At 39.5% G+C, this 17,332-nt stretch overlaps 1 protein-coding gene across 1 annotated transcript in view; it reads left to right on the top strand.

The window, feature by feature from the left end:
• Nucleotides 1-6: 6 nt before the first annotated feature.
• LOC121672866 (myotrophin) overlaps nucleotides 7-17,332 on the top strand; it is a 30,688-nt gene continuing 13,362 nt past the window's right edge. The window contains exon 1 of the mRNA XM_042045767.1: nucleotides 7-163. Within this exon, the coding sequence (XP_041901701.1) occupies nucleotides 92-163 (72 nt within the window). The 5' untranslated portion in view covers nucleotides 7-91. The remainder of the gene's footprint in view (nucleotides 164-17,332) is intronic.

The raw sequence follows: 17,332 nt of genomic DNA on the forward strand, positions 1-17,332 counted from the left end.
CCCGCCGCCCGCGCCGCCGCCCGCGCTCCCGGGAGCTGCCGCCGGCCCCTCGCCGTCTCGCCCGCCCGCGTCCTCCTGCCCGGCGGCCGCGATGTCCGACAAGGAGTTCATGTGGGCCCTCAAAAACGGAGACTTGGATGAGGTGAAGGACTACGTGGCCAAGGTAGGAGGAGGTGGCGGTGGTGCGGGGTGGGGGAGGCGGCGCTGCGGGCGGAGGAGGGAAGGATGTGTGCGCAGCCCCCGGGATGGGGCCGGGGCGGCGGGAGCCGCGGCCTGGGCGGGCACGGGCGCTCGCTGAGCTCTGTGCGGAGCTGGGGGCCCCCTCCCCCTCCGCGGGGCCTCTCAGTTCCTGGGCTTCCTCCTTCCCTCCTGCCCCCAGCCGCCCCTCGCGCCTGCCGGTGGAGTTATTCTGTGTCAGTACGTGAAACTTAAATGGATTGACAGCCAGGATCCCAGCCCTGCCTCGCTGATCTCGTGTGGATTTGTGGCCTCGGTTTGGTTATCCTTCCCCCCTGTGCCTCAGGGCTCATCCTTAATAGGGTGATGCTAAGCTACCGGGTGTGCTGAGGCTTAATTCATTAACCTTCTGGGAAGTGTGTTAATACCTAGTTAGGGCGAATGCTGCAGGAACAGCAGACACCTGTGTGATGGTTGAACAGTCCTCAGGTACGTGGCAGTATTTGAAAGCTGCATTCTGTCCTCATTTGCCTTCTCCTGTCACTGAGGTGTGTGGGAAAAGTGCATACGGGCAACATTCTGCTTCAGTGAATCCTTACTGTTCAGGAATATTGTCTGGGAACTTTTACACCAGAGCAGAGGTATACATATAATTTACCTGTAATTATTTAGATGTTCAAACAAGTCAGTGATTGTCTTTGGGAACTTGACACATGCTGACACAACTTGCCGTGATGATTTAAGTCCTTTCTACTCCAGCTGTCAACTCACAAACTTGTAGCGCTTCTGGCAAAAAGAAAAGTGTGCAAGTACTTCTAGCTGCTTTAGTACAAAGTCCAACAGCTTAGCCTGAATAGTCTTCTCTGACAGTTCCAGCTAAGCTTCTGGACTTTGCATCGAAGTGGCTGTGCACTCACATGCTCTGTGTATAAAGTTCTTGAGGAAGTAGCTGGGAATAATGTAATTATCCCACTTCAACTGTTTGCTAAAGGCTGTGTACCTGTGTCTGTGTAATAAAGTTGGGTAGTCCATTGGTATGTCTAATATCGTCTCAGATCTGGGGACTTGCAGAGCATGTCATTAGCATATTTGGATTCTTCCTACAGCTTTTAAAGGATTTCCATGTGAATCTAGAAAATTCACTATACACTAATAATTACTGGATCCTTGTGTATCTTTTGCTGAGGCAATAACTTTGGTAATAACTGTCTTGGTTCAGTTTATATCTACAAGTTCACTACAGTACTAATTAGAAAGCTTTTTTTATATTCCCACTCTTCCTGAGTGGCATTGCGACTCATGTAGCAAAATGGATTTATGTGATCACTCTTCATCTGCTTCAGTGCAGAGTCAAATACTTGGTTCCATCTGCTACTGAAGGAGGCTTGAACCAGCCTGGATGCTGCTGTAGTAAAGAGGCTGAAGGCTGTCATCTAACTGCACTAATGAGGCAGAAATCCTTAAAAGAGAGATACTTACTGGGGTTAGATGATTCGAGTAAAAGAGGCCTGCAATCCTTGAGCAATCTTACGTTGCTTGTAATGTAGAAGGTGAATAAACTCTGGGAATTTTCTGTTGGTTTGTGATCTAATTGTAGTCATACTTTTCTCCCACTTGGAAGTATGTGTTCTGTCTTCAGTTGTTAACCTACAAGAAGTCAAATGTTTTCAGTCTTTTCTGTTTCTTTGACAGACTGTGGGCTAGTAAACTCTCAGGCTGGTTTCCTGTGGAAACAACGCTTATATAAGCAAGCTTTGACTTATCCTCATCCTTCCTAGTGGTTTGTTAAATTTTTTTGTCTAATTTTTTGTAAGTTTTACAGAGGTGCAGGTAGGTGGGTTTTGGGAAGGTAAATGAAATAGAGGTGGATGCCTTCAGGGAAGAAAAGAGTACAAGAATGAGTTTATGTTTTACTGTACAGCAGGAAATGTACATTGAAGAGGGGCAAGAGAACTCTGTAAATCATCTGAATGTAGGAGAAGCCTCAGCTGGAACTTCACATTCTCAGTTCTGAGATTAATGAATTATGTGAAGGCAAATCATGCTTTGGTAGCTAGAGTTCTCAGGAAAGTGTTCTGTGCTGTATGTTCTTTCTGACTTTGTTCCTTATCAGTTATGTGGCTTCTGCTCCCTGCTGCTTTCCTGCTCTTATGTATGATTTCATGTTCAGGAATTTTACTTATATAAACTTTGCAGTGGCAGAAATTTCCTCTCCCTGTAATGGGGGAGGCAGTCATATATCTTACAGACTTCATTTTCGTAAAATTCTTCCTTGTCTATCTTCCTGAAACTTTTGTTTCCCAACTTCTCATTTGTTTGGTTTCTTGTTCTAGTCTTGTTTCCTCATTATTTGTTTGGAAACAATACAGCCTTTAACTATAATCTTGCAGCTTTTCCACCAATTACCACATGAAGGGTTTGACCTCTGATTTTGTTTCATGTGTGAATGGCAAGGCTTGAAATGCTAACTAGATGAACCTGGGTGGTTTAAAAATAATAGTATAAATGGATGTTATCAGCGGAACTGTAGGAGTTGAACTCTTAATCAGCCATGACTTTTCTTCACTTGTGTGTAATAAGCTGTGGAGGTTCTGTCTTTAGAGTCATCTTTTTTGTTCTTTTATCTGAGGTTTGGTTAGTAAGTACCAGGGAGAATGTTTCTGCCACTTCAACAGTTCCTGGAGAAAGAAAGGATATAGAAACAGAAGCAAGAGTATCCATTTGCATTTTATGTATTTCTACATAGGGATCTTGCATTCTCCTGAACACACTTTCTTCAGGAAAAAAACTTTTCACAGAAAGAGTAGTTCTGAGGGGTGGCAATGAAACAGGCAGTGCCAAATGATCCTGCTTTGTTGCTTAGCAAAAGACATCTTAGTGCTGCTAGTCTGCGTTTGGCAGATATTGTTGGCTTCTATTTGATGAAAATATGAAAGATTATTTTTATCATTTGAATCGTCTTATAAGACTTCTTTCTGTTTCTGTAAGAGACATCATATTAGCATCTACATTTCTCAGCTTGCAACACTGTCAACTTTTTCTTTATGGTAAATGTAAATTTCTCCTGAAATACTGTATCTAGTGTGTTATGCCAACAGTTAAGTAGTGTCAGCTATTTTTATGATGACTAGATTAAAAAGTAGTTTTTACTGTTTGCTTTCTTTGATATCTTCCTTTTGAATATAGCCGGCATATGTTGGCTTCAGAGGTGCATACAGGAATCTAAGGGATTGAAGGAATTCTGCACTCTTCCCACATACATCCACTCAAATTTTTAAAATTCCTCAAGAAAGCAGAAACTTCCGTGGGAACAGATGAATGTGCAGTTTAATGGATGAGGAGGACCCACGCAGCTGAGAGAAATTTACCTCCCTCGAGGTAGGGAGTGGGTTAAAAAGTACTAGTTAGAAGAAGAGCAAGTTACATTAAGCCTACAGAATTTCTTAACATGAATGATGTTAGCTCTTTTTCCTTTTCTTTAGTCTTCTTCCCCAGTAGAATTAGATTAAACTATGCAGTTGCTTAGAAAGGACTTACTTCTCTGTCAGTATGTGCCCAAAGCATTTCCAATCAGCAGTAGATTTGAGGCTACGTACAATTTCTCTTACTCACTAGGCATAAAGTTTGTGGCAAGATAAACTTAGATTTGTAGGAAAGGCTTCAATAAAAGTTTGTTCTGAAGTAATTTCATCTCCTGTAGCTTAACTGAGAATTCCCCAGTTCATGAGCTGCTTTAATCCCTTACATCGTTTCCTAAACCTACCACTGCTTACAGTTAAGTTTGGTAAATCAACTAACCTAATACCATAAGAAGATAGGACAGGCAGCCAAACTGGAAGCACCAGATTTTTACTGCTCAGAGGACTGGGAGGTTGAAGTGATGGTTGGCTGTGAAATGGATGTTTGTAGAAAGTGGTCTAATAGGCACTTCTGGTGTGGAGTCTTGTTTTTTTTTAAATAACAAAACAAACAAAACCAAATTCCTGGAGGATCTCTGGTAACTCATCTGGACAACAGCTACCACCTATGTTGAGAAATGCATATGTCTTGAGAAATGCATAAAACTTGGCTACTGCTATAAACTAACTAGAGTGGCTAAAATTAAAAAAAAATGTTTAGAAGCAGCAGTCAGGGGTATAGTTAAGTGTTGTGAAAAAGAGAAGAGACTTCAATATATATCTGCAAGAAGAAAGATTAACATGGAGGAATAAATAGCTTTTAATTCTCGGAGGTAACCTCTGTTCTTTTCAGTGTCCATTCCAACGACTTCTACACCTTCAGTTACAAACTAAATGAAAATGAGTACTTAAATGGTTGCTATATATGGTGGATAACTTGGCTTACAGATAAAGCATACCACGGATACATTGAAATTCACCTTGTCTCACCATGCTGAATGCTGAAGTGTGCATTATTATTATTATGGCTACATTGATACCTGGATTGCCTCTGGTCGGGTAACAGGTTTCCTGCTCTTGAGTGACAGCCTGCAAGCCTGTCTGGATTACAGTGCAGGGTAGCTATACCTCACTAGTATGTCCAGGAGCATATCAGAGCTAGCCCTGACCTGGGAGCTGCTGGACTGAGCTTTTTCCCTGTGGGGCCTCTTGGATGTCTCTGTATTGTAACAACAATTCTACTATGTAGGTTTGTCTTTATCTGGAGATTCTAGGACTTCTGTTATTTTCCACTTGATTACTGTTGAGTCTGCTGAAGTGTGATTGCTAAAGATAATTCTGTTTTACTGCTTAGTTCTAATTAAACTTGGTGTTCAATTTACATTTTGCAAATTTGAACATGATGACCTGAATCTTTCTTTTATGTAACAAGAGTTGTTTGCTACTGTAAGCTGCTGTTAGTAGGTTTCATATTCATGGTGGAGTTTCTCTTAACTAAAATACCAGGAATGTACTAGAAAAACTTTCAGAAAAACACAGCACGGCTCCCACTTCTAAGTAGTGTGTACAATAAAATGAATGAAGCTGTTGAAAACCACCTCTTCAGGATGGCTAATTAATTTCCACAGTCTGATCCAAGAGAGTCTGAGGACATGTGGCAAAGAATTATTCACAGATATTAATAGTTTGTGCATCAGTTCTTAAGTAGTTTATAGGAACAGCATGGAGTAACAAACTTGCCTGTAAACCTGGCATTGCAGTGGAATGTGTGACTCAGTGCCTGAATGAACATCCCAGGATTCTCAAATCTGTCCTCTTTGTGAAGATACAGATAGAACTGATTCTTCATCCATTTCAATTTGAAATGTAAATGGAGCTCATTCCAGCTGCGATCATTTGAATGATCATGAATCTGGAACTGCTAAATGTAGTATTTTCTTTGAGGTGTTGATGTCAGGCTGTGGTGATTTTGTTCATTGAGTTCTGCTCTGAAAGTCTTGGTGGCTTTAACATATTGCCTAAGTGATTCATAATTGACCTTCCTATGCTTAAAAACCCCAAGTTAAGTACTTCCTCACTTGATTCTGTCTGGGCTGTTCTTACCATGCTGACTTGTCCTGTGCCTAATGTATGGTTGCTGCAAAAAGTAGAGTTATTAAGACCAGATTGTAATAAAACATTGAATTTAAACTTTTTTTTTTGCTGATGTGCTAATGTATTCCATTCCCTAAATTGAAAGCAAATTTTATCTCTGAAATGTATCCTGTTTTGTCCAAGTTTGTGGTATAGAGCATATGCATTCCTAAGTATGACAGTCAAAGTTGAGAATAGGTTATGAATAACAATCAGAGAATGCAGTGATGTGAGGAAAATATTTACTTCTACTACTGCTTTCCTTCTTTCTGCCCTCCCTTATTCTAACCATGTTTTTTTCCTCTTGTATCAGTTTTATCTTTAATAAATCCTTGTTTTTCAAGCATAGCTCAGTTAGTTAATTTTGACTTCAACAAGAAGGCTTACAGGAGATAAGCTAAGCTTTCTAAAAGTCCAAGAGAACAGTGAGTTCGCTAAAAGTCCAAGAGTTCTGCAGTGGTATGTATCTGTATCCATTTGGAATAGCATATGGAAAGTTGTGTTAGATGTGAAGATTGTGCATTGGATGTTGACTTGGGTACCATGGCGTTGGTGACTCATGCAGGCCACGTAAGTAAAAATACTGAATGAGTGGATCTTTCCCAATGCATAAATAAGGATTCCTTTGGATAGTTCTCAATAGACCAAACAACTTCCATGTGCTTTTTCTGAAGGACCGTAGGCTTAGCTGGTAAAATACCAAGACTTGAAGGTCAAATATTCTACTTAAGTTCAAGGAGAACATCATGGACTCAGGGTTCTCATGTCCAAGAATTTTTATGTCTGATCAAAGGTCAGAAGAGAAAATTTAGGAAAGATACAGAAAACCTGAGGTTGTATACAGCTGTATTGCTAAAGTCAGGGATACAGTTTTGTGTGCAGCATCAGTTGAGTTTAGAAGGGTTTTTTATGGCTTTATGTTTATGCTTGTTTGAACTTCTGAATGTGTCCATGCAAAAGTGTGAGCAAAGTTACTTCTTTCTACCTAATGTGCCCACTTCTCCAGTTGAAGGCTTGTGTTATTCCTAATTTTTCAACCCCTCCGTATCAAAATGAATGTTGAATTTCCCAGTACGATTCTGTGGAAAGAAGCAGTTGTCATTTCCATAGACAGATCTATTGCTAGGACAAAAGCATGAACTGGAATTAATAAGTCCCAATAACTGACCGGTTGGTTATACAACAGTTGTTTTTCTTACAAGTTGCAGTTTCAGCAGTTTTGAACAATTAGATGTTTTTCTGCTTTAGCTCATTATGAGGAGGGGCAGGTACAAATCAGTGCAGCTCATATTAAAATGAGTTTAAAACCTTTATTGGGGGCTGGGTATGATATTGATTTCTTTTTAATAGCATACTGGTGTTAAAGCCTGTGTTGATTGGGACCAGTGATGGCAAATTCTACAATCACATGCTAGAGATGGGGAGGGAAACAATACTTCCATTTAAATGATTAAGGAACTGGTATCTGTAGTGTTGCTGCCTTGACTTGGAATGCAATCAGTACTAATAAGTCTTACTGAACAAGCTACAGTTCTCCTCTTAATTCTCTGTTTCATTGGAATGTACTCGTGTGTGTTTTGTGGGGGTTTTTTTTGTTGTGGATTTTTTTTATTTGGACTTCTCCCTCCCCTTCTTTTTAATAAAGACGAGGATAGCAAATAATTTGTTTCCCCAAAAGCAACTGAAATTCTGATGAAAGAGAGTAGGAAGGGAAAGAAAAATATGGTCTTGAAAACTCATAATGCACATGAAATACGGCTTTGAAGTAGCTGGGGGGACTTGGGGTTTGGTGCTTTTAGCACTTTGCCCATTTTTAGAGTCTTTGTTAGTATTTCTTATGCAATGTAATTCTGTAGCTCGGTTCAGATACACTGTCTGCCAAGGGCATTGCATATCTCCAAAGAAAGAATTTATGTGTCTTTCTTGCTGCACCAAGAATTAAAATATGCAGTTTTGTCTTCACTTATATACATTGCTGCCTTCCTCGCTGGTTACAGGCCAGAAGGGAAATGGGGAAATCATTTTACTTAGCTTTCATCCATGCTTTGGAAATCAAAGAGAGTAATTGCACGTGATGGCTAATAAACTGAGCAGACCAAATCATCACTGCCTAGGTGTTCTGGAGACGGCCCTGTCACTCTTTTCAGCCAAAGTTCAAAGAATGTTCTGAGTCAGTTTATACAACAAAATTGTGTGCTCAAAGTTTCTGATGAGCTAAGATCGAGTCTTGATAATTGCTGTTGAATGACTGATATTGTCGTTTCCCAAACTCGGGTCGTTTATGAACTTGCTTTTTAACACACGTGTGACCTATAAATTAGTGATTACCTTCAAGCAGGAAAGATGAGCTGTTAGGCCATTTGAGACAACAGATAGAGAGCTGTCCATAGAACAGTTACCATCAGCATCTCTCATTTAAACTGATTTGTTAATGACACTATGAAAGCAAATACCATAGGCAATAAATGTTTAACAAGTATTTTTCTGTTCGTTCAAAAATACTTTCAGTGCTTGATTCAGGTAATGCAATTGAAAGTCCTTAAATAAAAAAGTTTAGGAGAGTTCCTGTGAGGTGCGATCTGCATCTCTGTATGCCCTGTATTAAAAAAAACCAAACAAACTCACAACAAATAACTTCAATATTACTTCTCAATAACTTCAATAATACTATTAACTGTTTCTTGGCTAAAGTCATGGATGTTTAGCAAGGTTTAAAAAACTTGAATTTGGGTTGTGATAAAACCAGCAATTGTCTGTTATTTAAATTTATCTTGGGCATAATGGCAGTAAATATAATTACTTTCAAAATAGACTCCTCTAATGAGAGTATAATATGAAATACAGTCTTTAGTTCCTGTCCTGTGACAAGTTAGTAGACTGTATTTACTAAAGCATTTTCAACAGTAATTCCTGGAAATCTGGAGAAAATACCTTAACTTTTGTAGGTGGATTATTTCAAACTTAAAAGTGCAATACCAATATTTGTAAGTTTTAATAAAAGTATTACAGTGAAGCTGAATATTCCAAGCGTGTCTAACTGGTTTAGGGAGCCATTCTGTAGTTGTTAATGCATATGTTTTTAAGTATATACTGCTTAGAAAGCAGCATTTATTTTATGGATGTAAAAATAGCTCTTCTGATCAAGTTTTTTTGCTTCCGTGTTTTGTTGTTGCATTATTCCATTCACCAACTGCTTCATCATGTCAACAAAACTCTGTGTTAAGGCACACAACTTCTAGAACTCATTAATGCTGCTTTTGACATTTCATATCTTTTTATGCATTGCTGAATGAAGAAAATGTAAATTCAATGTGCACAGGAAAATAATGCATGTTAGTCTTAAAGGAATACCTATTTAGAAGCTAAGCTTCATTGCTTTGGATTTGATAGAACACTTGATTTTGCCTTGGACATACCTTTTGTTCATTTTCTGGAGAAGTAATTCGTGCTTATGGTGCTAAGCCCCAGTTAACGCACTTGAATTCAGGGGTTTTTCAACCACAGCAATAATCTTTGGGAGGTACACTCGTCTTCCTGTTTATTCTGTCATATCTTCCTGATACAGTACAACCTGAGCTTTGAGAATTCACATTTATTATTGTTGCGGGGTTTTTTAATTACTGTGTCTTCAGATCATGCAGAGAATTCAAAGTATCAAGCTGGCATCTATTGAAACTGAAACTCAGTAGCTGGCGCCGAGTGTTTGCCTCAAAGGAAAACATCCACTTCCTGTTCGTTCCTGGGACAAACATGTCCTGAGCAGTTTAATGCAGAACTTGGATGTGGGTTCCTCCAGAAACTGAAAGTGTTTTAATTGGGAGTTAACAACTCAGTGCAGACTGCATGGTAATGGCTGGGATCCTTTGCTCAGCTGCTTAAGTTTTGGAGCAATTTCTAGCATGTTAAGCTTGATTTTGTGTGAAACTGTAGGATCAGATGTTTTGTAGATTTTTCTGTTTTCATAGTGTTGTCTGTTGTCAGTTTGCTGATGGTATGGTACTGAATTACTGAGACAATTACTGCTCTGATTCTTGGTTTAGATGTGGTTGATGGCTCCTGTTTAGAAATCATCTTGCATGCGTGTGGGCTGGAATATCTTCTCCTTAGTATACCCTTAGAGTAGGTGTCATCCAAACCGCATCGTCCAAAATGCAGTGGTAAAACACAGTCTGGTCAGTCACTTCTGGAATGAAAAATCCAACGGTTTTAGGCCAGCCCAGTGTTGCCTATGAAAATGGACATTGCACTGTGTTCAGTAGATGCAGTACTTAACACATCTCTTTAAAGTGAACGTTAGGCTTATGTCAACTTAAGGTACAAAGCTGTTAGATTGATCTGCAGTTCTTTCAGAATTAATGGTTAAAGGCTTTTATTGATGTTTTGCCCCCATATCGTACCTGGTAGGCGAGTCCTGATGCTTTAACTGAAGCGTTTTAACTTTCACTCCAAATTCTAACAGTCTTTCTAAGCAGAGACAGTGGAAAGTGTCTGATCTTTGATTGTTTCAGTTCATGATCCAGAATATTTGGTGCGCTTTTATCAATTAAAGAGGTAATCTGAACAGAGTAATAATACCTTTGTCTGCAACAGTTTATGGTGTCAGAACTAGTTGCTGCCATTACTCTGAGCTGTTGCCTAACTAAGAAACAGGTGCTTTTGGGCCAAACTTATAGATGGAAATTCATAGGAGCTGAGAGAAGCTGCACAACTAGGCCCTTCATTCCTGTTTCATCCCTTGCTAGTGCAAATAGTGAGTGGGTTACATTATTTCTCGCTCAAGTCTTGCACAGATTAAGGATTTTGGGAAGGGGAGAACAACTGTTTTCAATAACGTGTGTTTAGCACATCTTTGAAGCTGGGATTGTAGCACAAGCTTCTAGAAGCTGTAGCTAGGAAACAGTTGGTTCATTACTGTTCTACAGAACAACTCATGTACCAGGTTTGTTTGTCTCCCAAAATGCTGATACAACTGAAGCACAGATGGCTCAGTAGTTCAGTTTATTTAGCAGTTGTTTCTGGAATTGTATTCGTTTTACTGAGACAAAGGACTTCAGATTGCATTTGATTATGGTGGGTAAGCTAGATACTTGTTTTCCACTAACAAAACCTGAAAAGTAAGCCTTGGTAAGCACCTTTTTGTTGGCTTAAGCCACAACAAGTGTAGCAGTGCTTTAAAAGCTTTTCAGAGTTCTTTAGATACCATATCAAGACAGGCAAAATTCATCATCAGGTTCATAATTCATTTTCTTAACTTTTATAGACCAACTATTGGTGTTATTATTAGCAATTAAGGCTTCTCCTAGAGTAGAGAATTGCAAAGTAGATATCCATTTTTTACATGGACATCTACATCTGTCTGCTCTGGTTGTAAACCTTGCTGTAAAATGCTAACTGGGAAGACACACACTGTCCTCAGAACAGAAACCTCTTTTGGATAAACTGATGAGGGTCTTTTTGGGGGAATGTTGTGCTGAAATTCTTTGAGTAGCCTTTTTTTCATCTTTTTAAAAATGGAAACTCAGTTGGATATTGCAGGCAAAACTAATAGCAAATACTAGAAGTGAATCCAGAAAAATAAGGAAAATTTGATACTTGTGTCTGCAGCCTTTTCCGTAGGATTTAACTTTCTGTATTCAAGTTCCCTTCTCAACATCTGCTAACTTGGATTTGGTTTTTGATCACTATCTGCAGGATTTTTTTGGTATTTCTGTTTGTTTCAGTAAGATGTGATAAGGGGGAGGTGTAAAGACAGCTTGTCCCATATATTCCCCAAAGCATGCAGGGTAGAAAGAAGACATCTGGGAGAAAATTCCTTTTTCCCTCAAATTATAACATTTAGAGGACAGGGAATAAAACACCAGAAGTGTTGAAAAGATGTTATTTAATATCTCTGAGGGTAAACACAAAAATAATCAGTAGGACAGCTTGACTAATGCAGTTACTCTCAGCTGTTAAACAAAAACCAAAGGACTTCAAGGTTTTCTGAAATTCTCCAAGTGGAAAGTAGTTATCCCATACAATAAATCTAGGTCATTTGCTTCAGTTCAGTAGTCCACTCAGGCTACCATTGGAAAACTACTGGAATGGTCAGAATACGCTCAACCACTGAGCAGCAACAGCAGTTGTCTCTCTGTGCAGGCTGAATGAGGCCAGGGTACATTTACTTTTTTTGGGGTGGACCGAAGGTAAGTAATTTTTCAAAATGTAGGGGATTCACATGAAAATTTGGATCCGGCACAAAATTTTTGCAGTTGCCATTGGAAACTGCCTACTTAGAGTTACAGTGAGTTGATTTCCTCGGCTCTGGCAAGATCTTACGGCGAGTTTTTAACTGAAGAAATCGGCTTCAAAATCATCAACGATTCACAGTTTACAACATTAATCTTTTTACTTCCCTTTCTGCTCTCTGGACTTAACCCAGACTTTGAGTTATTAGTTATTTAACCAGGTTCCACTCTTGCTCTTGGTTTGAATATTATTGACAAGTAGGGAAACAGGGTCATTTTTCTTGTGAATCAGAAGATAGAGACAAGAAAACTTGAGACTCAATAAACTTGCTGAGCAGAAATGATAAAATACTGTTGCTTCTTCGTAGGCCTCCTGCATTGTTTCAGTAGTTTTTTCAATACAGTGGGTTGAGTGGAAATGTGAAATTTATCTTCTCCATCTGCTCTGCCCAGTTCTTAGGTCTGCAGTACCTGAGGCATCATATGTCAAGAGGTTTCTCTCTTAGAGGAAAAAAAATGTACAGAAGTTTAAATTATATGCTGCACTGACTTGTTTTGAGCTTGTCATTTGAATTGTTTTTGCTCTTAGTTAATAAAAACAGATGGGAATGTGAAAACACATTAGACTAGTGTTATGTTGAAATACACAAAAGATTACAAAAATGGTTTCCTTGTCTGAAGTACTGAACTGGTGGTTCAGTTACCTTCAGATTTGTATTAAGGCTGATGATGTGAGGGTCTGTCTACTGGATAAATGTAAAGCTGTGTCAGTTCCTGTCATAGAGGCAAATATTTAACCTCTCTACCCAACAAAAAATGCTTCAGGCTGGTGCTTGTTTCAGTTAGCATAAGAAAATATTTAAAGGAAATTGTATAACCAGCTTGGAAGAAGAAATTAATTTATTTTCTCTTCTACTCAAAGGTGTTTAGAGTATTCAGACCTGTGGAAGTGCTAGTGTGGATTGTGGTTGGCTAAATCAGTTTGTCTTGGCAAGAATGAAAACTACTTCATCAAAGTCAGTGCTGCTTTTTAGCCTTGGAGACTGTTCTGTGGGGTGGGGGCAAAAGTTGGACTACAACACTACTCAAAAGACTGGATGGAATGTTGTGGGATCACTGAAGTGAAGGCCTAAGGGCGACTATTTTTGTGTAGCAAGCTGTGTTAAGACCTGGTATTCTGCAATGCTGTCAGATTTCTTCAACATATTCTATAAAAATACATCTCTTGGGTTTGTAGGTGCCTTTTGTTCCAGTTTGCAGTTAAGGTTGGCAGTGCGTGAATCAGTGCTTTAGGAGAGAACAGGTTTACGGAATGGAATCCATACAGAACCACTCCAGAGGCAGACACTGAGGAGTAGGAAAGCACTCTTCTTCAGGGTCACATGAGAAATCTAGTCCTTCTGCACATAAACCCAAGGATTGTTTCAATAGTGATAAAATTCCAATAGTAAAGAAACTGAGGTAGTAGCAGTTGAGTTTTCATTGGTAAAACTCAGCTTACTGTGTTGGCTTTTTGTGTTTGAACTCATAATATTCAGTGTTAGGTCTTCTCAAGTCTTCAAAGTTAATTGAAAAACAGAGTATTTGTGGTTCCAGTTCTGTGCTTGAACAACTGATTTGTGGAAGAATAATTCAGGGGAGGAAACCTATAAAATTTGTTGCTGTGATGAAAGATCAGCTTGCCTTTTGTTATTTCATAGAATCATAGAATGGTTTGGGTTAGAAAGGACATAAACATCATCTAGCTCCAACCTCCCTGCCATGGACACAGACACCTTCCACTAGACCAGGTTGCTCAGAGCCCTGTCCAACCTGGCCTTGAACACCAGGGATGGACCATCCACAACCTCTCTGGGCAACCTGTTTCAGTGCCTCACCACCCTCATAGTAAAGAATTTCTTCCTAATATCTAATCTAAATCTTTCCCAGAGCTGAACACCGCACTCCACGTGAGTGAAGAGGGGAAGAATTGACCTGCTGGCCCCATGGCTTTGGGTCCAGTCCGTGATACATTTGGCTTTCAGGGCTGCAAGCACCCTTTGCCAAGACATCTCAAGCTTCTCCTCCACCAGCACCCCCAAGTCCTTCTCCCCAGGACAGCTCTCAATCCAGTCTCTGCCCGGACTGAACGTGTGCTTAGCTGTACGTGTGCTATTTGAATACAGTTGAGATGTTACTGCAGCCTTTCTAAAGCAAAGAAGCTCAAGATCCTTCAGGGGCCTTTCTTTAGAACCCAGAATTCCCTTACATGAGAGCATGAGAAATGCTGAGTGTTTTTCAATGCTGAAGCTTGCATCCTGGGGCACATATTTTGAGGAATCTATAACCAATACACAGAGCTACTCAGAAGGGGCAAGCAAAATGGTCCAGTGGAAGGAATCTAGAAACATTGTACAAATACGCCGAGATGGAGGTATGACAGCTGAAATTCAATTGACGTTAGTAAGGAACCTGGAAGGCACAGGAAGATCTGTAGCTACTGCTTTATGGAGCAGAGCACCTATTGATAAAATTATAAAAGCTTTTTTACCTCAATTTTTATTGGTAGATGAAGGATGTACAAGCTGATGCTGTTAGAATTGTGGTAGTTTGTTTTCTGGGGTTTTGTTGTTAGTTTTTTTGGGTTTTTTATTTTTCCCTGAAGAAGGTAAAGGGAAAATTTTATTATCTTTCTGTAAAAAGGGTAGGATATAGAGAAGTTTGCTTAGTTGTGCACAGTGAAATTGTAAGAGACAACAGTTCAATTTGAAATGTGAGAAATTCCAATTAGGTGTAAGAGAAAAAATACTTCCCTGTGAATATGACCAAACCCTGGGAAGGGCTTATGCCTGGAGGGTTTGTCTAGTCCTCAGTCCTCAGAGGTCTGTGGAACTCAACTGAGCAGCCTGATCTGATTGGACCTTCTCTGAGCAAATGCTGGACTACATAACCTCCAGAGTTCCCTTTCAGCCATAAATAGTCTGTAATGACATGAGTCACTAGACTGACAAGCTTGTAGAATTAAACTGTCCTTATATTTTTAGATTATTAGTCAGATTTCAGGAAGTGTAGTATTTGAGTTTTCCCTCGTTACCACCAGTGTTTAATGACCCATGGATTAGCTGCATAAAAACATGATCTTGTTTTTTCTGTTTGAGTAAGGACTGAAGTTTTTGCTTGGCTTACAATATTTTTAAGCCCACAGTTATTTTAGAAATTGCAGAATGATTTACCTTGTGTGTAGAAGATGGGTTTTTCAGTTGTTTCTGCTGTATTGTTTTTAAGGGTTCTCAAGGTGTTTACATCCTCAGTCCTAGAGAGGTAACTTTTGGTTAGGTGAGCCCCAGAGCTGATGTAGCAGCAGTAAACACTTGAAAACTCTGTGAACATACAACTGAAACAAAGGTAGGTTAAGCAGTAAAGTACTTTGGCTTAAGTACTTAGAACACAAGCATTCTGAGAATTTAAGTAGAATGGCAAAAATAGCAATGTATTTTCATCTTCAGAGTATTTACCTGGTGTTTGTGGATTTTTGGGGGGTGGGGGAGTGGGGTTGTGGGGTTTTTTTAAAGTCTTTCCAGTGATTAATGAATCTGGAGAATGACTGAAGGGGTGTGAGCGGACTCAAACTCTGAGAAAATGAAATAGAGTGTTTGGGGAAGATTAAGACACAATCAGTTCCACTGTGGAAGTGCAAGATTGTTTTCTAAACTGTTTGAGTATATGGCTAATAATTTTTTCTAAGGTATGATTTGTCCAAGCTTGCTCTCCCTTCAGATCACTAAGGAATACATAGTTCTAAAGTGATTTCAAACCTCAGTTTACATATGTTCCACTTCAAAACATAGAACTTAACATTTCAGGCACTTTGTTTGATTTAAAAACTAAAAATTACTTACATTGGAGGGAAAGATTTCATTCTCTGGATACCAATATAATTTCTGTTGTAGCAAAACATGTCTTGAGATTGTATCCAGCACTATAAATTACAGTTTACTTCTGCCATCTTACTTAATCTCTTTGAATTTTTAAAAATAAGTAATACAACCAGCATGAACAAAGGCTTGTGGGGAAGACAGTAAATATGAAGCTTTTGGAAGTAGTATTTTCAATATGCAGCAAGATAGTCAAAATATCTCATCCATAGGGCTTAAACTTTTCCTTATAGAAAGAGAATTTTTCCCTCTTCCTCTTTACCACTGAGATAGCAATGATAAAGTTGTTGCTTTATTTAAAATGTCAGAGTTATCTAGTACACTGTAAGGATGGCCATCCCTTGTATGCAAAGAGGTGGAAGTTATGCAACAGACTGTACAGTGAGTTATTTGCTTTCCTAGAATAATGAAGGCAGGAATTACACAGTAGTTCCTACAAGATGCTTCCCTGCACTCTAAGGACATCGGACTGCATGGAATCTGATTTCCTTCATTAAAACTAAAATGAAAGGTATGCATGAAATGGGGAGATGCAGTTATTTTTGCATGACAGGATAAGTACAGATGGGGATATGGAGTTGTTTCTAAATCTGAAAGAGCATTTTAATGCCACCAGTATTACAGGCACTGCTCTACTAATACAGTTAACCTATGCAATAGGATTTAATGAGGCCGCAATTTTCAGTTTCTATTCCTGTGGTAGAACTGCAGTGTAAATCCCAGCTACTAATTTCTGGTGTGTTCAGGTGCCAAGTCATGGAACAGATGAAGGAACAGATTCATCAGGGAAGAAGAAAATTATCAAATAAATTCTCGCATTGGTTAGTTCCCTCATTGGATTCATCATTCAGCTTCTAATTCTGGTGTGGGGGTTGGAAGGGTCAAACTGTGGCTGGAAGTAGTGAAGCTGTTGCTGCCACATGGGAGGAAAATTGGTGCTAAAGTGGAGGGTGAGCTGAGACATTCATAGCCTGGCAGTAATGTTCTAGAGCAACACTTCTGACAAAGCACAGTGCTCACGTGAACACCTGGCTCAGGTTTGGTTTCAGTTCCTGTGCCACTGCAAAATAAGCCTGTGCTTGAAGCACCTGGAGTGTGCTGTAGGGGTGCTAGATGAGGTTGAACTTGAGTTTAGCTCATTTGGCTTTAGAGTTGATGCTTCTGCAACTGGCAGGAGCTGGGAAAACAGGGAGTTGGCAGATTAGGGGAGACAAAGGGAGGCATGGAATACAGCCTTGTGTAATAAAGGCTACAGAAAGGCACGGGCTGTTGAAGGATGGAGTCAGTTTGGTGTGGTTAAATAATCTCCCTGGAAAATAATGAGCTTTAGAATTTATACTTTATGACTAAACTTGTTCATTCAACATTTTCATGGAGCTGATGTCATAATGTGCATTAGGGACAAACTCTGATTAATAAGGGCTGCAAAAGAAAAAGGAATTAAACTTGGCACAACTTATGGAGGGTAGCTGTTAAGGTGCAG

This window comes from Corvus kubaryi, unplaced genomic scaffold, assembly GCF_017639235.1.
Source record: "Corvus kubaryi isolate FWS band 111438036 unplaced genomic scaffold, C.kubaryi_AGA036_p1.0 65021, whole genome shotgun sequence".
NCBI classification, from domain to species: domain Eukaryota; kingdom Metazoa; phylum Chordata; class Aves; order Passeriformes; family Corvidae; genus Corvus; species Corvus kubaryi.